Raw genomic sequence first — 20,292 nt, forward strand, 5'->3', positions numbered from 1 at the left:
CTATCCTGTGGTTGGAAGAGTATCATTTATCTTACTCCCAGAAGTTCGCCTTCATTTTTGAGCTAAGATTTTGGTGGTTTTGTTGCTATTGTTTGTTGTGGTTGTTTGTTTTAAGAAACCATGAGCACATGCATGAAGTGCAGATATACTAAGATAATGTTTCTATGCCGCTTTTCTTTATCAGTTGAACCCCAGAATAACTGGGAAGTAAGGAAGCTTTCCCGAGCAGCCCAGAAGGGATTTAACAAAATTGTGATACAGCGCTTAAGAAAAGCAAAAACTTCTTCATTGGTAAGAACACTGATGCTTTTTGGAGTTGAAAGTAAATTAATCACTTTCCAGTGAATCTTGTCCTCTCTCATTATGCTTCTCCTTTACTTCGGTTTATTTTTTACCTTCAATCAGTCAGTTTGGTGAAACCCATTTAATGGTGTGTCTCAGAGTGCCATCACATCAGCACAGTTGGAAAGATGTCACCTTCTAGGGTAAGAATGAGAGTGATGCAGAAAAGGGAAACTTCAAGATACCTGTTTGGTTTCATTATACATTAGTCTGGTAGTGATTCTGACGTAACAGTTTAACTCCATACACATCAGATACTGGTTTGCACACACAAAATGCTATTTGCATACATTTGCTATTTGAGTGTGTAACTTTTTATTGTTCTTATCTGGCGGATAGGTTTGGTCCTAGAAATCAGACATACCAGACATTTTGGCCAGTGTCTTCTCAAGTAGCACTGGATAAGTGTAGGCTTATTTGTATATGCCAGGTGCAAACTGACTTGGAATAAATACTTCTTTAGGTGTGAAACAAATAATTACTGCTACATGTATTATGTAACTCTTTCCAACCCAGTGGTCTTTAAACAAAATGAGTAAATTTTATATTCCACACGTTAAAAACCTAAATTTTAGGTTCTTGGGTTAAAGTAAATGAAAAGTGATTTTTAACTTCAGATTTCATATCACTTTACAGATTATTACATGTTACCTGTGCTGATAAAAATTTAACCATTACTTGAGAAGTGGTAACTGAAAGACCATGGAATGTCTTGAAGGTGTTTTCCAGTGTTTCCTTCTGCTTATTGAAACCAATGCTGCTCTTTTGTTTGACTCTGCTACCTCTCTTTACTGTTTCTTCTTCATCCATACATTAATAAGTGCTATCAATCCTTCATTCACTGTGTCAACCAACTTATCTGTATATAGACGTAATTCTTCCTTCACTAATATAAATCTTTTGAATTATTCAGGATGACAGTCTCTCCTTGGAAGCAGTAAGGACTAGAGTGGCTCACCTTCTTGGCTCTTTAGGAGGGCAGATCAACCACAACTTAATTACAGGTGGGTGACCTAATTTATGTGGGTATTTGTATGTCTCTGCTTAAAAGTTTGGTGACATCTGAACACCACTTTGAGAATGCACAAGCTTTACAAGGAAAACTATTTATTTATTTTGACAAAACAGCTTTTATTGAGTTTTGAAGTTAAGGAGAACAGGCTATTAACTAACTTACAGAATGCAAAAAAACCCTGTGTGGAAATCTTAAAGAAAGAAAAATGACCCACATGTGATCATATGGTTTTATTTACTCATACCTCCCCTTTGCTCTCTAGCTGCAAAGCTGTTTTGAAATCTCATGGTTTACAATTCCTCAACCACTTGTTCCTGTCTCCTTATTATGATTCCTGTTTAATTCACTTTTGTGACCTGTGAACTGTGTAAAACTCTAGGTTTACTTCTTGTCTTGTCAGTTCAAGGTGCACCATGCTTTTAGCAGATGCAGACGTTGGAACTTTTAATGTTTACATTTGTCTTTTCTGCTTTTAAAAGCAATTTTATTTTTGGCAAAAAGACAGGATGAGAAGTAATGACTTTAAGTTGTGCTGGGGAGGTTCAGATTGGATATTAGGAAAAATTTCTTCTTAGCAATAGCGGTGGTGAATTAGAACAGGCTGCACAGGGAGGTGGTAGAGTCACAGTCCCTGGAGGTGTTGTGTGGATGTGGCACTGAGGGATAGTGGTCACAGTGGGGATAGGCAGATGGTTGGACTAAGGGAACTTAGAGGTCTTTTCCAACCTTAACAATAATGGTAGGGGCTGAAGAAAGTATGGTGGTTTTCCCTGAAGCACCTTGGAGAACACAGCCACAGGTGTGGTCATTCTCTGTGCAGCTGAAGGGGTCTTGATGTTGGATCTGCTTATCTGATCTGTATTACACAAAGCTTATTTTTTGTTCTGATGCTTTCCAAATGCATTAGCCACCTCTGCAGAAGAGATGATGAAGAAGTGTGTGTCCTGGGACACCAACAACCACCTGAGCTTTGCTGTGCCATTTGCAGACATGAAGCCTGTCATCTACTTGGATGTGTTTCTGCCTCGTGTGACTGACCTGGCTCTTTCTGCAAGTGACAGACAAACAAAGGTATTCATCTCTGCATGCATCTTTGTTCATGCTAGCTGAGAAGTACCACGTAAAGCAGTGCCTTCCTTGTTAAGGAAGGCCTGTTTTAATCAATTCAGAAGTACAAATGTGCTTATTCTGTGCTGGTTCATGATACTATTATTCGGATTGTTTAAAACCTAAAGAACAAATGTTGCTATAAGTTCTATCAGACAGCACTGTACCTTTTTGAGTTAGGCTTGAGATAAAAATGAATGTTTTAAAATAACTGATCTTTGTTGCTGCTTAATGTCCTTCCCACATCTTCCACGTGAGTTTGTGGGCTCAGTCCAACAGAGCATGGAATTAAATACATATCCTTTGCTGGGTTGGGATGTTGATACCCAAAGGGTCCAGAGTGGAGGTATCCCCCCAAACATACAATGAGGGTGACTTCTCTAGAGATGCGTTTTCTCCTATGAAATGTGACTGTACATCAGAGACTCTAAAATATCAGGAGTGAGGTCAGGTAGAGCGTGTGCAGATCATTTGCATAGACACAGTCCCGTCCTGAAAGTGATTTTTTGCACAGGTAGAAGCAATTTCTTAAGCACATTCTACCTTTTGACTCTTTCCCTCATGCCCACAATTTTTTGTGGAAGTAAAGGATGAATAACAAAAGGCATTTTTTAATTTCAGGTTGCAGCATGTGAACTGCTACATAGTATTGTTGCATATATGCTGGGTAAAGCATCTCAGATGCCAGAAAGGCAACAAGGTCCCCCACCCATGCATCAGTTATACAAACGAGTATTTCCAGTACTGCTTCGTCTTGCCTGTGATGTAGACCAGGTAAAAATAATCACTTCTAAGCATTTTAGCTTGTTTGAAACACCTCTATGCGTAGAAATAACTTATAATTTTGTTTAAAAGTTATTCTCTGAGAGTAATCCTAACACATGGCCTTTTTAATTTCAATTGTAATGCAGTGCATCTTTTTAAGCTGAAATTCTGCTTCAGGGAATAGTTTAATTGTTTTAGTTTTCCAGGGTTTCTGTGGAGGGAACCTTTTCAAATACTTCAGTAAAGGAGTGCAGTCCTGAGCAATAGCAGCGTACATATATAGGAATGTTTTAGGGCCGAAATTTCAAGATAAATTCCAAGAGTTTGTATTTACTGTTCTTCATTACTGTATTTGATTTTTAAATTTTTTAATATATATTTTTAAATACTTTAATTTGGGGAGAAATAATTCATTTGTGGTTGAGTGAGTACAAGGCTACAGTCTGCAAAAATAGCACCTAGAGATTGTATCTGCCTTATTGATAACTGAGGAAGAATTATTTAATTCAAGAAATCAACCAAACATATTTATTGGGTTTTTTTTGTTTGTTTGTTTTTTAATCCTTAATGTGGAAAAGTTAGATAAAGCAGAACATTCATTTTACAGACCCTTTTCAGAAAGCATAGTTTTTTGTTCTTACACGTTTTGAATAACAGGTAAACCTGTTAATCCTAGAAATCAAGACCAGGTTGGACGGGGCCCTGTGCAACCTGATCTAGTAAAGGCGTATGTTTGGTGGCCCTGCTAGGCAGGGGGGTTGGAACTACATGATCATTGAGGTCCCTTCCAACCCGGGTAATTCTGTGATTCTGTGATTCTGTGAAATGTAGTTGGCTTTTTGTATTTTCAGGTCACGAGACAGTTGTATGAGCCTTTGGTCATGCAGCTCATTCACTGGTTTACCAACAACAAAAAATTTGAGAGTCAAGATACAGTGACATTTCTGGAAGCCATCTTGGTAGGTCATAAGTCTTCCTATTCCTTTTTTTGTGTGCTATAATAGCTTCTTATTTTTCAAAATAAAAATCAACAATTTATCAATTTTATGACCATTTCATGTTTCTTAACTGTGACTTAGAATTTTTCTGTTACTCTGAGGCTGTCAAAGTGCAGCTGATGTCTTCATAGTCTTTGTAGGTGTAATGAAATGCTCTTTTTATAATTGGTGTGTACAAGGAACTGCTGGAATACCATTTTTCTCCAAGCCTGAAGGGAAAGTTGCTTGTGATGTGTGTTTAATTTTTCTTTATGCTTCTTTGATTTCACTGGGGGAAAAAACTTTAAATTTATATTCGTTTGTTTTTTTTTTTTTTTGCACTGACCTGAAAGTCTGAAGTTTTCAGGGTATTTTTTATTAAAGAAAGTCAATGTTAGCACAATGTCTCTAATGCAGAAAAAACAGGCTTATCAGAAAATAGAATGCCTTGGCTACCTAACCAATTTAGAAGCTCTGACTGAGATGGGAAGAGAAGCCCATGTCTTTGAGGATGAATCCAGTGCTGTGAGGGCTGGAAGTACCGTCCTTTCCCTGGACAGTATGAGTTCTGAAGCTTTATTTGTGGGAAATTAAGTGCATTTTTAAACTACTTAAAGAAAAATTCTGTGAGCTGCTACACTACACTAAAAATGTTTTGTGTTCTTTGTTGTTTTTTTTTTCATTCTTGTAATGAAATTATCTTGCTTCATTTCAGAGTGGCATAGTGGATCCAGTTGACAGCACTCTGAGAGATTTCTGTGGTCAGTGTGTACGAGAATTTTTGAAGTGGTCCATTAAACAGACAACTCCAAGACAGCAAGAGAAAAGTCCAGCAAACACCAAGTCTCTTTTTAAAAGATTATATAGTCTTGCTCTTCATCCCAGTGCTTTCAGGAGACTAGGTGCAGCACTTGCTTTTAACAGCATCTATAGAGAATTTAGGTGAGTAAACAGAGTTTGGAACTGTAACCAACTTGGACTAAAAGGTCAAGGAGGTGAAAATAATTCAGTATAAGACCCAAACAGTCATCCTCTCACACTCATACTATTCATGTGTACAACAGCTGCAGAACTGTGTTGAGATTATTCATTGATTTAATTATAAATTTATATCACAGATTTATGGTGAGTTATTCACCTCACTCATTAAGTCTTCCTTGCCACTCTTTTAGAGTGGTTTCGGTGTATTTGTTATGTAGGGTTTTTTTGCAGTTTATTTCTGCAGTATTTTAACTTGTTCTTAATTATACTTTCATACTCATTGCTTCTACTCAAGTTTCTTCTATTTATTTTTGATTTTAAAGGGAAGAGAATTCTCTGGTGGAGCAGTTTGTGTTTGAAGCATTGGTTGTATTCCTGGAAAGTCTGGCTTTAACCCATACAGATGAGAAATCATTAGGTAAGCTATTATTAGCTACAACTAACAAAAGGGATGCAGTTTAATTTTTATTAAAAAAGAAGAAGGAAAAAAAAGAAAAACTAAAGGAAACTACAAATCTATAACTGTGGGACAAGGGAATGTGTCTACTTTGCAACAGTTTCTTATGGTAGAGAGATAATTTGGTATCTAGTTAAGAGCTGTTTATGTCAACTCCTTGCAACATGTAAGTGTGGAAGATTTTTTTAATGCTTAATTAAAGAACATTTTCCACATTTATTATGATATACACCTTTGTAGTAACAGTAACAATACTGATGTTATTTATGATGTAAGCCCTTGTTTTGTAGTTGCATGATGTAAAACCATGGCTTGATAAGAATTTTGAACTCTGTTCTTTTAGTACAAACACAATTCTCAAAAATTGGTAATTTCTCTGTGTTCTGTGGAGTATTTTTTTACTCATTTCATCATTCTTGGTTGCCGTGTGATCCTTCTGTATGACAGTATGTGGAAGATTCTATTACCTTTTCCTCAGTACATATGATTCTTCAGTTTTTGTTTTTTTCTTATGCTGTGGCTTTCATCAATTAATAATAGTTTCAACAGGAAGCCAAAATCTAGTGTTACAAAGCTTGATTTCTTTCACGGAAACAGGTGGGGATATCACAGAAATAGCCCCCAAGTAAATATTTGTGTGCGGTTTACCATTTAAGTGAGAGAGCAAAAAGAATGTATGTTTTTTATAGCAGAGGCTGCTCTGCTGTTCTGTGGTCTTGTTCTTCAACCTTGAAGAATTTACCATTGCAGAGAATGGCATTGGTAACAGACATCCTGTGTGTCAGCCTCTTGCACTATTTCTGTGGTGGTAGCTAATTTAACGCATTTATTTATAGATGCACATATGCATATTCTCCAATAGGTACCACCCAGCAATGTTGTGATGCTATTAATCACCTGAAGCGCATAATCAAGCATAAAGCACCTGCTCTGAACAAGGAAGGAAAACGGCGGATACCACGGTCAGCAGTATTATTTATTTATTTCAACTGGAAGACAGTGACTTCTTGTTAGATGTCATGAATACTACTAATTACTAATATTCTTGTGCAGAGGATTTCCAGCTACAAAGTCAGTGTGCCTTCAGGATGTTGTCATGTGGCTCTTAGTGCAGTGTGGGCGACCTCAGACGGAGTGCCGACATAAAGCCATGGAGCTGCTTTATGAATTTGTTCCTTTATTACCAGGTATTGTAAGTCGCAGTGTATTATTATCATATCAGTGACATTGACACTGGGGTTGAGTGCACTTTCAGTGCGTTTGCTGATGGCTACAAGCTGTGTGGTGTGATTGACACACCAGAGAGGTGGGATGCCATCCAGAGAGGCCTTGACAGGCTTGAGCAGTGGGCACAGGTGAACTTTGTGAGGTTGAACAAATCTAAGTGTAGGGTCTTACGGCTGGGTCATGGCAATCCCTACTGTCATTACAAGCTGGGGAGACGTAAGGATGGAGCACAGCTGCGTTGAGATGGACTTGGGGGTACTTGTGGATGAGAAACTGGACATGAACCAGCAACATGCAGCCTTGTAGCCCAGAAAGCCAGATATATCCTGATTTGCATCAAAAGAAGTGTGGCCAGCAGGGTTAGTGAGGTGATCCTGCCCCCCTCTACTCTGAACTGGTGAGACCTTACTTGGAATACTGCCTCCAGATGTGGAATCCTTTGTACAGGAGAAACACAGACCTGTTGGAGCATGTCCAGAGCAGGGCCACACAAATGATGTGAGGAATGAAGCACCTTCCCCTTGTGTACAGGCTGAGAGAACTGAGGCTGTACAGCCTGGAGAAGAGAAGGCTCCAGAGACACCTGAGAATGGCCTTTCAGTAACTAAAAGGGGGCTGTAAGAAGGAAAGGGACAGACTGTTTAGCATGGTCTGTTGTGATAGGATAAGGGGAAATGGTTTCAAACTAAAAGAGGGGTGATTTAGACTGGGTGTAAGGAAGAAATTTTCTTTTATCGTAAGTGGTGAGGCACTCATTCAGGTTTCCAGGAGAGGTGCTGGAAGCCCCTCTTGGAGGCACTCAAGATCAGATTGGATGGGTCTCTGAACAACCTTATATATATATATATATATATAACAAATACCCTGTTCATTGCAGGGTGTTTGGACTATAGGACCTTCTGGGGGTTCCTGCCAACTGAGATGATACTAGGATTCTATGATCCTTGCTTTCTAAATGCTGTGCATTCCTTTTCTAGTCATTGTTTGGGCAATATATTATTAGAAAAAATATTTTTGAAATCAGTGTCTTTTCACTGCTATTTAGGTGCCAATGTTGGAAAACAAATGTGAGAACCTCAGGTTTTGGTTGGGGTTGTGGGCATGGGAAAGACTTTTATAGTAGTCTTCCTTCTGGTCAGGAGAGAGAACTTGCAGGCCAGGGGCTGCTGTTGTGTATTGCTACGAAGGCAGCATTTGCTGACTGGGAAATAGTGGGAGCAGCTCATAGATTAACCTCTTCTTTGTGGTTAACTTCAGTGGTATAATAACTTCTATATTAGAAGATCCAAATGAAAACTTTGAAATTATTTGTTTACTCAGATATGTTTTTATTTCTATCAGGAAACAATTCTCCGTCTTCTTGGCTGGCTGATATTTTAAAAAAGAGAGATGTTACCTTCCTTATTAACAAATTTGAAGGAGGTGGCAGTGATGCCAAAAGCCCATCTGGGATTCTTTCTCAGCCAACTCTCCGTGATATGCAGGAGCCCTTTAGCTTACTGACTGTCATGCGTTGGATGGATATGTTCTTAGCAGCGCTGGACTGCTACAATACTTTCTTTGAGCTCCGAATGATCAAGCCTCAGGAAATACTGGGTGAGTGATTAACAGATGCATTAGGGTTATTCATGTCTGTTACAGAGGAGTAGCTCCAAGAAGAGTTCCCACCTCTGACTTGAAGCCTTTGTCTTAAACATGGAGTTAATGAATTCTACAAACTCTCTCAAAGAACTCATTGATGGTTGATGTCCATGTTTTGTTTTGTTGTTGTTTTTTTTTTTTTTATGAAGTACTTTGTTAATACTGTATCTTTAAAATATTTCCTTTCAGTCCTAGAAGTATAACATTCGATTTCTCTCACTAAATAGTCCCCTCACCAGCAACTTGTTTTTATTTGCAAATCAAACTGCACAGCTAATTTCCCTCTGCTGAGCAGAGCCATAGGTTTTGAAATAATCCTTCTAAGTTGTTTACCTGTTCTTTATTGGTGTCTGGAGGAAGTTATGAGGAAGCAATGAAAGAAGTCCCCTTTTTACTCCAAGCCTTTTCCAAGTCAATTTCTGATTCTTCCAATTGAACTGCTTGGCATTTGATTGTTTACATAATATCTTATATAAACACTGAGTCTTAACCAAAAGGTTTTCTTAATTTTCCATTCACTTCTGACCAAATTGCTTTTTGTTACCAACAGTACAGTTGCATAGAAGTCTCATGCATGTAGTAGGTAGTCTACCCGTGTCATCTCTATCCTTATTTAAAACGATAAGGTCTTTATTAGATGGAGTTAGTATACAGCCAAGCTATTTGAAACTATGGATTTAAAATTTTCAGCCTTATTAAACATGAATGATGATTGGTAATTACATGCTTGTAATCATTGGTAATTAGAAAGCTACGCTTCACTGCCAGAATGTTAATATTTGCAAATGACATAAAACTATCAGGAAATACTCATGTGAGATGCAGTAATTTTTCTGCTTGTTATTTCAACACAACTGTTTTCTTCCTAACACAAACTTATATATAGAAAATGAACTGCTGTCTCATTTCTGCTTACAATGATTCACCTTAGGTGTAAATGAAAGGTCCGCTTTCTTGGAAGCAGTGGATTTCTTCCTTGAAACTATTGCCTTGCATGATATCCATGCAGCAGAGCAGTGCTTTGATTGCAGATCGAGAGGCAACGTATTCAGTCCCCAAGAAAGAGAAGCGTATAATTACAGCAAGTGTACAATTATCGTGCGAATCATGGAGTTTGTCACCATGATCCTGGAAACCTGCCAGCAGGATTTCTGGAAGGTAGGCGCTGAAATCCGTAGTGAGTAAAAGATAACAAATTGTATATGTAATTACATTGATTTTTTTAAAATTTATTTTTATTTTTTCACCATGAGATGATTTGCTGGATATCTTATCCTTAGTGGTGCTTTGTTTCAAACTGTTGACTAGGAATCACCAGCTGTTACAATCTTTGCGTGTAAGAGAAAGCATACTGCAGAGATTCATTATAGTGGCTGACATAGTTTTGAATAGAGGGGTGAACATTTCCTATATATTTCAATATTCCAGTAAGGAAATCGACGGTGAGATTCCTCTGCATAGAGTACTTGCAGTGAATATTTTTTCAGGCATCCCGATTGCTTTGAGTTTGTCAAGGCAATGGTTACTTAAATCGAAAGGTGACATTGCAGCAATTTGTTCCTGAATTCAGAAAAAATGTTTAGATCTCTTATCTTGTCTAGCTTGGATTTAATACAAACTGTAATTAAAGCTATAGAACATAGTATTTGTGAAATATGCATTGCCAGATGTAGATCTGAGACTGTCTCTTGTTTTAAGTAAATGCTTAATGGTGTGCATAGGGATGTACATCTGGATTTCCAAGTGATTAGATGTATGATCAAGACTGAAACAGGCCTATGTGAATATAAAAAGATTTCAATTCCAATTTGATAGCTTACATCCTGTGTATTTTTATATATGTGTTTTTATTTCTGTGCATTAGCATGACTCGTTGAAATTAGATATTTAATTGAAGAAAGATTATGCTATTTCACCAGAATAGTTAATGTTGCATGTTATGTTTCCTTCTGGCTATAAGGAGTAATGGTAAGTAATGAAGAATAAAATAGTTTCAAATCCTTTTAGGATTCCTTACATTTTCTTTTAATTTGTTTTCTTTTTTCTAGCTACTTGAGAAGGAATTGCTGAATGCAAACTTTGTAGAGCTTCTGGTGATGACTGTGTGTGATCCATCGCATATAGGATTTAATACAGCTGATGTACAAGTCATGAAAAATCTCCCAGATATCTCAGTGAGACTCTTGAAAGCTTTGATGAAATCTCCCTATAAAGAACGTCTGCAATTATGTTTTAAAAAAAGAATCACCCCACAGAGGTAAGTAGGAGCTTTCTAGTAAGCAAATGTCCGGAACAAATGAAATTGAAATGAGAAATGCAAAATAATGTTATGTACTGTTGCAAATACATATCCCCACCATTCTAAAATTACTACTTCTCTTTTTTCATTAGCTTTGAGGACCTTTGTTCTGTTGATCTGTTTAATTCAGATGCACGTTTTGATCGAGTTAGGTTTAGTGCTGTTCTTTCCGCCTGCAAGCAACTCCAGAAAAGTGGGCTTCTTCATTCTGTTCTTCACAGTCAGGTAATTGTTCAGCCAGAAATTAATTCTGATTGCTTTTATAAAGTTATTTTTCAGCTTCTATTCATTGTCGCTTCTTTTTTTCCTATAGGATGAAAGGCCTCATTCCTCAATTGGCTCTAAGCTTCTTTCAGTTGTTTATAAAGGCATCGCACCTGGGAGTGAAAGGAGCTCTCTTCCAGCAGTAGACATCAGCAGTAAGCGATTAGCTGATGGACTCCTGCAGCTTGCCTTTGCCATTGATGACCAGGTAGGATGTGGTTCTCCAATCTCATTTCTTAATCTTCAACTTACTGTTTTCAGGGACTATTCTGTAGAGTAACCAGAGTATATATTTTTGGTAAAAGAAGCCCTATTCATACTCTACAGATAAGCTGCAAACGTTCTCTGACTTGATTGAGGGACAAAGGGAGATTTTAAGTAGCAAACATTACAATATTTAGTTTACAATGTATTACTGTATTTCATGGTGACATAAAACAGTTTGAGATGGGAGGTTTTTAAGAAAAGGAAATGTGGTTGTTGTTGGTTGTTGTTTGTTTTTTTAGGAAATCTACAAAATTTAATGCATTTGAGATAACTCTGGTGCTGTCTTATGTTTTACAGTGTGAGGAGCTAGTAAGTCTGCTGTTGAACACAGTGGTGTTATCTGTGCCGTTATCTGAAGCCTCGGAGAGGAACTTTGTCAATTTTTCTCATGGACAGTATTTCTACAGCCTGTTCTCTGACACCATTAATCAGCAGCTGCTAAAAAATCCGGATGTGATTGTAATCCAGCTTATGGAATCGTCTGTCAGCAATCCCCAAATGGTATTAAACTTCTTTAAAAGGACAAATTCACATGGAAATGTTAGAAATAAGACTTCCTTGTTACAGTTGTGTGTAGCTGAGTGTCTTCAGTTGCACTTGGAAAGCACAGTATTGATAGGGTTTTTTAGTGGTTAATTTCATGGTATTTTGTTTCCTTCTGTTTTATTTTGGCTTACAGCCTATTGGCACCGATTTCATGTCCTTGGCAACCTGATTTGAGTGGAAAGCACTTGCCTGTTACCTACCCTGAAATCTATGAATTTCAGGAACTTTCCATAGCGTTTCATCTGAAAAACACTGTTCCCATTTTTGTGTACTGTGTAGAGGGATGTACTGTGGAAGATAAGTTACTGCAACACAGTCCTTTGATAAGGCTTAGAAGTCAGTGATCAGTAGTAGTTTCAGTCACATCTTAAACTGTGTGAAGGAGGGGGATTGAAACATACTTGTTCATAACTTGTTTGAAGTTTTACTTCTGCATTCAGAATTTATGCAAGTAAGTTCTGTCTGTCACTCTCCTGTTTCTCAGTTCCATGCTTACTTGTATTTTCAAATTATTGATTCTCAGTATTACTCTGGGTTATAATTTGTTTCTCTGTGTTCACACAAAATGTATGGGAGGGATTTGCTACATTGGTGCTTGATTTAAACAGGAAGTAGTATGGTAGATGTCTCTTTTCTTCTAAATTCCTGTGCAGTGACTCCTGTATCCTGTTGAGATTTAAATCTAGCATTGCTGTGTGATGCAGTAAACTGAAAATCCTCCCCTGACACATTAGCAGACTTAATTTGAAAGTTCCTTTACTGGGTTTTTACTTTCCATTAAGTGTAGTTTTAATTAAGGATGTGGGATAGAGTTAAGGTCTTCTAATTTTAGATGCCATCTTTAGCTTTTCCACAAAGTCAAATTAGAGAGGTGCTTCTAATTTAGGTGCTTTTAGGACAGATGGTAGTTCAGACAGAGAGGACAGAAAGATCTGTCTGAAGCCAATAGGGGATATTCATTTTCCTTCCATTAACGAGCACTTTTTGGTTGGTTTTCTCCTGAAACTGTAATTTGGTTGTGTTGTTTTCTTTCTCCCAGAAGGCAAGAATCTCTGTTGCTTTTCCTTTCAGGTTGGAAGCATTTTGAATGGCATGTTAGATCAGAGTTTTAGGGAGCGTGCCGTACGCAAGCAGCAAGGAGTGAAACTGGTCACAGCAGTACTGAGAAACTGGAAGAGGCTGGACAGCTGGTGGGCCAAAGGTTCATCTCCTGAGAGCAAAATGGCTGTCTTGACTCTGCTAGCAAAAGTTCTCCAGGTATGCATCGTTTCGTAGTGGCCAGATAACTTCTCTAATTCTATAGAAAGATATCTTAGCTTAAAGGTGTAGTTTTCTTTGTTTCTCTTATGTGGGAGGGTTAAGGGGATGGGGGGAAAGCTGAGTAATGGTAGTCTGTTTTGTTTTTTGCAAAGTACAAAAAAATATTTGGACAGGCAGAAACTACTGGATTTTGCTTTTCTCCCCACCAGCCTTCTTGTTTTAGCTGCTCACTTTGTTTTTCTGCCTTTTTGCCTTCTGGAGAATTGACACAAGCATGGGGAGTAAACTTAGAAAACGAACAGCCTTTGGTAGCATTCCTTCTGCCTTGCTGGCATCTAGAAAGTCACAACAGAGCTACCTAAATCAACATGTGCAGAAAGGTTTTGGTTTTTAGGACCTCTAACTTTGGTTACACTGTGGTTTTGCTTAATGTTTTTTCTGTCATAAAGACAGAATTTATCTACTTAGCCCACTTTTTTTTTTTTTTAGGAAGTTGTAAAAGTAGCCATGTGTAAATACACAAATATTCACTTCAGGACTTTTGAAGTTATAAATGTCATTATTTTCAGCTTGAATCTTCTGGAATGTGTGTTCTGGGGCATGTATTGTGAATTCTATTGCTGCATTAATTGCTAGTAAAAAGACTAATAGATAATCTAGCTTTGAGACGTAGCTTGATTTATTTTTGAACTGGAAAATGTCCAGTGTGTCAGCTTGTTTGTATAGCATAGGGGTTTTTAGAATTCTTACTGGCAGTCCTTCTAAAACCAAAATCGCACTATATGTACTTTCTGTTCATTCAGTATATTTGTGGAAACAGAATTCTACAGCACATGGGTTGTTTTCATTGTTCACTAATGTAAGGATCTCTCTGACTAGTTCAGAAACAAATCTTTGTTTAACTTGTCTGTTGTTCCAGATAGACTCTTCAGTTTCTTTCAATACTAGTCATGAAGCATTTAGAGCTGTTTTCGATACCTATACCAGTCTACTTACTGATCAGAATTTAGGCTTAAATCTGAAGGTAAGTTGCTCACTGAGTGTCTTCCCTATCTGTCCAGCTTAGAATGGTAGTGATTAATGAAATCCCCTGTTATTAAACTTTTACCTTTTTTGCACATGGACATTACTTCCACTTTTTTAATTCCCCTATTCAGCCTCCTAAAAATTGAAGTTAATTGTATTTTAGACAGAAAGCGATATCACAGGTGTTGGGCTTTTGTTTTGGGTGAAACTTTTCTAAAGTGTTCATTTTTGAGTTGATGGTTAATCAGGCTTTTAGCAAGGAATGACACTTTCTAAATGTTAAATTATATACGTGCAATGATTCCAGGGTTCATCTCTGTGAGAGACCAGTAACTGCTATATGTGATTTGGTCAAGAGAGGGAGACAGAGTACTGTATACTGAAAGCAGTAGTTGTAGGATGAATCACAGAACTGTAGGTGTTGGAAGGGACCTTTAGAGGTTTTGAGTTTAACCCCTGCTAAAGCAGATTCCCTGCTGTAGATCAAACACAGGCATCCAGATGTGTCTTGAATAATCTCTGGGCAGCATGTTCCAGTGTTCTGTCAATCTTGCTGTAAAGAAGTTCTTCTTTCTGTCAGTATGGAACTTCCTGTGCTCCAGTTTTGTCCCCTTGCCCCTTGTTGTATCACTGCACACCACTGAAGAGTCCGCATGCACTTCGGAAACTTTATAAACAGGACTTCCTCTCTTAGCCTTCTGTTCTCCAGACTGAAGAGCCCCAGGTCACTCAGCCTTTCCTCATACAGGACATGTCCAGACCCTTAATCATCTTCATAGCTGTCTGCTGGGCTCTTTCTAGGAGATCACTGTCTTTTTTGAACTGGGTAGCACAGAACTGGACACGGTATCCCAGATGTGGCCTTGCCAGAGTAGGGTGGAGGGGAAGGATATCCTCCGTTGACCTGCTGGCCATGCTCTTTTTAATGCATCCAAGGATACCATTAGCCTTGGCCACAAGGTCACGCTGCTGTGTGGATGCTAGAGCATAAACTTCAGACCAGAAGGCTATCAATTTTATACTTAAAAAATAGTTTTGCATGGTTGCTGCTCTGTCAGTCCACGTTTAGGTGGATGGTTTTGAACACTGTGCATTCAAGATAAACCTTGCTTTAGCTGCTAGGTGGTGCATTAAAGCACTGACTTACTGTTTTTTTTAAGTGAGCATCCGCCATCACAAAAGTGATATATAAGAGTGTTGGGCAGGAAATGTTAATTAGCTTTTAACTCCCACTCAGTATTGATCAAAGATATTTTCTGAAGTAGCATCTTAAAAAAGAGCAGCTACATGATGCATTTTTCTGTTATCTGAGCATTTGAAATCAGTAAGCACAACCACTACTGGTTGTTTTGTGGTCCTTAAATGCTTTGTAATTAGTTTAATTTTGTTTAATTTGTAATTTTGTTTAAAGCTTTTTTTAATCTTTCTTTCAGGGCCAGGCAGTGATAATTCTTCCATTTTTCACTAATTTGACTGGAGAAAAACTTAATGACCTTAAGAATGCTCTCGATCAACTTGTAGCTTTCAATTTTCCTATGAGTTCAGATGAGTTTCCCAAAGGAACCTTGAAGCACAACAACTATGTGGACTGCACTAAGAAGGTTAGTGTCTTTCAGAAATGATTATGTAATTGAACTGTGCCTTGAAACAGGTATTTGTATATCACAAAGGGGTGTGTGTGTATGTATATATAGCAGAGGTAGGTGTGTACTCATATATCACAGAGTCTGGAATTAGAAAGATAAGCTCAGTTCCTTTAAGGAAATCAGCTATTAGTTCTTAGTTAAATTTTTATCCAGCTGTTGAATTTACATATACAGATTACATATACATATCTTGAGTATCTGTTTCTGATTGATATGGAAAAGTTAAATGGAATTGATTTGATTCCATGTAACTCCTTACTTTGCGTTGTATCTTTTTTCAGTTTTTAGATGCTTTAGAGTTGTCTCAGAGTCCAATGTTGTTGCAGTTGATGACAGAAGTCCTCTGTAGGGACCACAGACATTCTATGGAGGACTTATTTCAAGCCAGCTTCAAAAGAATTTCCAGAAGGTACGGTTTGGTCTATTGCATTTTGTTCTTGGTCTTAGTGCTTTTTTAAGATGTAAATGTCATTCTTGTCCATATAACAGCGATAATTAACATCATAGCATTTTATATAATACTTTTAAGTTATGTAGTACTTTTGTCTTCACTATTCCAAAATACTTCTGAAGTGGCACCAACTTACAGATAACACTGCCAATGTCTGGACAAATTCTGTAAAGCCTTCTGTAAATCGGCTCATTCTGGCAGAATTAAGTTTGAAGGTAGTAGTTGTGTGCAATGCCTATTCTTGCTATCACTGCGTTACCATAGTGCTCACATAAGTAAATGACACTTGTCAGTGAGTTTATTTGCTCAACACCCTTGGAAATAGAACAACACTTTTTTCTTAAAGTGTTTCCAGACTGATAAGTTGTTGACAAAAACATACTCTGTCCACAGAACAGATTTTTAGTCTTGGAACCAAGCATTCCAATTTACGATGGGATATTAATTAATGTCTGTTTTGAAGCATACAGTTTGCTACATGAAGTCATTTATCTTTTGCCCAAGCCCCATTTTTTTTATAGTTTTAGCTACTGTAAAGTTATTCAGAACTGATACATCTAGAACCGTAGCATGTCCTGAGTTGGAATGGGCCCATAATTGATCAGTTTCAAACTGATCTTTCATGTCTTGTAGGATAGCTAAGAGTGTATGAGCAAAGACAATGTAATTTTAATGGCAGAAGCAGTTTAAAATGCAAATGGAATCTGGTAAGAATGAATTTCCTTCTTGAGATTTCTATCTTATTTAGGAGCAGCACTGACAAACAAGTGGTACTGCTGGACACTGTTCACAAGATGTTTCAGAATGAAGATCTTCTTTCAAATACTGTCCGGCAAGCTTTTGTGGATCGCTCCCTCCTCACTCTCATGTCACACTGCAGCTTGGATGCATTGAGAGAGTTCTTTTGCAAGATTATTGTGCAGGCTATGGATACACTTAATTCCAGGTTTACAAAGGTATGAATTACAAATAAATAAATTAGCAAGCATAACGTTGACTGTCTCTACATACATTTAGCTTAGGTTTGATTGAAATGCTGTAATTGAAACCACTTGCTTTCAATTTTTACCAGTTTTCTGTATCTCGTAGCAGAAGTTTTTCCTCATTATGTTTTGATTCCGTTGCTTTGAAATTAATGCATGTTTGTATTTCTTCTGTGTATAGCTGACAAGTCATTTGTATATGCAAAAAAGGGATCTGAGGTACTGCCAAAACACACTCTTATTTTTAAGTATAAAATGGTGGTCTACTAATACACTGTGAAAGAGGGGTATTAGACCTCTGTAATTAAAGCCCCTGGAAAAAGGAGGGTTTGTGCTCTTAATCACTTGCAGAAGGATCTTGGCTACAATCAGAAGATAGATGTGTTTCTTTCTCTATGTGCTATTTGTCATCTGTGTTAGTTAAATTGTTTTTGTTAGTGTGTGTACTCTTCCTAAGGTTCTTTTCCACTTGTTAGTTTGTGCAGCACAGACAAGGTACTGAAATTATCCAAATTTAGAATAGAATAGTTCAGTTGGAAAGGGCCCACAAAGATCATCTAGTCCAACTTCCTGACTGCTGCAGGGCTAACGAAAAGCTAAAGCATATCATGCCTCCAAAATACTGACAGACATGGGATATCAACCACCTCTCTAGGAAGCCTCTTATAGTGTTTAACCACCCCCATTGTTGAAATATATATTTATGTATATATAAAAAAATACCAAACATTCAGTTGGAACATCCCATGTGCAGCTTTGTATCTTGTCGTAGATTCCCAGGAGGAATTCTAGTAGTAGTCATTAAAAACAAAACACTGGAAAGAAGACCTTACACGTAGACTTAAACACAGGCTCTCACATGAACTTCTATTACTGTAAGTGTTGGCACTGAAGTGAGGTGCACAAAGAAGCTTATAAATTCCTTGGTTACATTTTTTGAAATGGTAGTGGTAGGAACAGGATATTTTATCTGCTTATCAGTTATATGTATATTTTTATCTTTGATTCTACATGTGTGCTTTGTTTAAAAACAAGCTGATCCTTGCTTTCATGGGGAAGGATGTTCTGTGTTTCCAGCTCCTGTTGAGCTTTAGGCAACTTCAGGTTGCACAAATTGCTGTTGTTTCTCAACAGACAATTCAAACTGACAGATCTCTTTCATCACCAAGCATATTTTGCCTCCTTGTGTTGCTCTTACAGGTGTGTTTTGCTTAAGATGTCTGAAATTTAGTAGTCTGTGTTTATTATTCCAGTATTTCTTTAATTGTTTAGTCAATTGTACTTAAGACAGTTACCTAGTAACCAGATCAACATAGTTTTAATAATTGTATTATGCAGAAACTCTGAAGTTGTAAGTTATTGCTGTAGAAGATAAAAGTAATCTGAAGGCTGTTTAGCAATAACTAGAGTAACCATGGACCGCCTTAGCAAGGTCAAAATCTAGGAAATTTTTCTGAGTCTTTTCTTATTTGTTTTCAGTCTAATGAATGTGTTTTTGATACACAAATCACCAAGAAAATGGGTTATTACAAGCTGCTGGAAGTGATGTATATACGTCTTTCAAAAGATGATGTTCACTCCAAGGACTCTAAAATTAACCAAGCTTACCGTGGCTCTGTAAGTGTAGAAGGAAATGAACTTACCAAGGCACTAGTAAAGTAAGATTCTTTTTCCTTGTATTTCCTTTCAATTTCTATTTAGATTTTGGGTAAATACTCTTTTTAGGTATGTCATGTTAAGCAGAAGTATGACTTTGGCAAGGATGAACACAGTCTGCGATGTAGCTTTTGGTTTCAATTAGAATGCTCAGTATTTAATCTACATTTGATAAACTGATCTTGAACATTGGAACTAGGTGACCTTTAAGGTCCTTTCCAGCCTGAGCTGTTGTAATTATCTACAATCCTACATCAGAATGAATTCTACCTCTCCTTTCCCAGTTATTTTATTTTTCTTGCTATTTGGTATGGTTCTTTACCTTTAAATTTCAGTTTGAGTATTCTTAGACACATGACAGAATTCTAAGAGAACCTAAGAGAACTTAAAAGCTTTCTTATTTGTCTGTTATTTGCTTAAGAGTTATGGGCGCTTATGGGCAAAAGACCTATAAAAAATTATCTGAACTATTTTTCTTCGGCTAACGCACAGCATAACTCAGCATGCCTGTCCACTGGTAGGTTTTGGGCCTTGTTTGTGTATGAGTTGAAAGGTATCTTCATTTTCTATGAAAATACCCTGCCATCTCTGTGACATTAAAGATGGCTGTGCAAATGTAAGTGGAAGTTGGCTGTGCCGTTGGTTGAATGGTTAAGATGTGATTAAATCTAGTACAGCTTTGGTGATATAGATCTGTCTTCTGTTGATTCTGTCTTTGGTTGAAAGGCCTTTCCTGTGCTCATTAAGGAGAAGGGAAAAAAGCAACAAAGACTTTGGTGTTTACATGTCCATTTTTGCCTGTTCTTATTTTCAGGTTGTGCTATGATGCGTTTACAGAAAACATGGCAGGGGAGAGTCAGCTGCTGGAGAAGAGGAGACAGTATCAGTGTGCAGCATATAATTGTGCTATTGCTGTTATTAGTTGTGTCTTCACTGAAAGTAAATTTTATCAAGGCTTTCTCTTTACAGAGAAAGCAGAAAAGGTGAGAATCCACTCTTGCTGCTAAGAAGCTTCCAGAGCATGAAACACGAAGGGATGTTACTTGGTGTCAATAAATCAAAGAATCAAATTTGAATGACAGGCGATTATATAATGAACTACCCAGTGAGGCAGTAGGAGTAGTTGACTTTCTTTCCTCTTCATGTCATTTGAATTGCTGATGAAGGCTTTGCCATCTGTTGGGGGTGGGTGAAGTAGGGATAGATTTACCACTTTCTCTCCACACTCAATCAATTTTCTAATATACAAGAAAACATCTATTAAGTTTTCCAGTGCTTGAAATACACATGAATAAGAGAAATCCTTTTTACAGGGTGCCTTGCCAGTGCTTTAAATTCTCAAGTAATTGAGTAGCAAGATTTTCTTAAGTGTTGATCTAAAA

General features: G+C 37.5%; 1 protein-coding gene across 4 annotated transcripts in view; it reads left to right on the top strand.

Moving 5' to 3' along the window:
• Window positions 1-20,292, top strand: part of PRKDC (protein kinase, DNA-activated, catalytic subunit) — a 74,169-nt gene that overhangs the window by 14,006 nt on the left and 39,871 nt on the right. For 3 of the 4 annotated variants that reach the window (XM_085537401.1, XM_085537400.1, XM_085537402.1), the window contains 22 exons: window positions 185-291; window positions 1,256-1,346; window positions 2,265-2,428; window positions 3,086-3,238; window positions 4,081-4,188; window positions 4,922-5,148; window positions 5,511-5,605; window positions 6,507-6,606; window positions 6,698-6,831; window positions 8,213-8,467; window positions 9,444-9,670; window positions 10,561-10,769; window positions 10,904-11,036; window positions 11,125-11,283; window positions 11,640-11,843; window positions 12,960-13,145; window positions 14,068-14,172; window positions 15,608-15,775; window positions 16,102-16,229; window positions 17,020-17,227; window positions 18,734-18,912; window positions 19,725-19,893. In XM_085537401.1, the coding sequence (XP_085393527.1) occupies window positions 185-291; window positions 1,256-1,346; window positions 2,265-2,428; window positions 3,086-3,238; window positions 4,081-4,188; window positions 4,922-5,148; window positions 5,511-5,605; window positions 6,507-6,606; window positions 6,698-6,831; window positions 8,213-8,467; window positions 9,444-9,670; window positions 10,561-10,769; window positions 10,904-11,036; window positions 11,125-11,283; window positions 11,640-11,843; window positions 12,960-13,145; window positions 14,068-14,172; window positions 15,608-15,775; window positions 16,102-16,229; window positions 17,020-17,227; window positions 18,734-18,912; window positions 19,725-19,893 (3,509 nt within the window). Of the gene's footprint in view, window positions 1-184; window positions 292-1,255; window positions 1,347-2,264; window positions 2,429-3,085; window positions 3,239-4,080; window positions 4,189-4,921; window positions 5,149-5,510; window positions 5,606-6,506; window positions 6,607-6,697; window positions 6,832-8,212; window positions 8,468-9,443; window positions 9,671-10,560; window positions 10,770-10,903; window positions 11,037-11,124; window positions 11,284-11,639; window positions 11,844-12,959; window positions 13,146-14,067; window positions 14,173-15,607; window positions 15,776-16,101; window positions 16,230-17,019; window positions 17,228-18,733; window positions 18,913-19,724; window positions 19,894-20,292 lie in introns of those variants that run through there. The other variant, XM_085537403.1, reaches the window with a different exon arrangement.

Source organism: Coturnix japonica, chromosome 2 (assembly GCF_054131305.1).
Source record: "Coturnix japonica strain WE chromosome 2, WE-NBRP24, whole genome shotgun sequence".
NCBI classification, from domain to species: domain Eukaryota; kingdom Metazoa; phylum Chordata; class Aves; order Galliformes; family Phasianidae; genus Coturnix; species Coturnix japonica.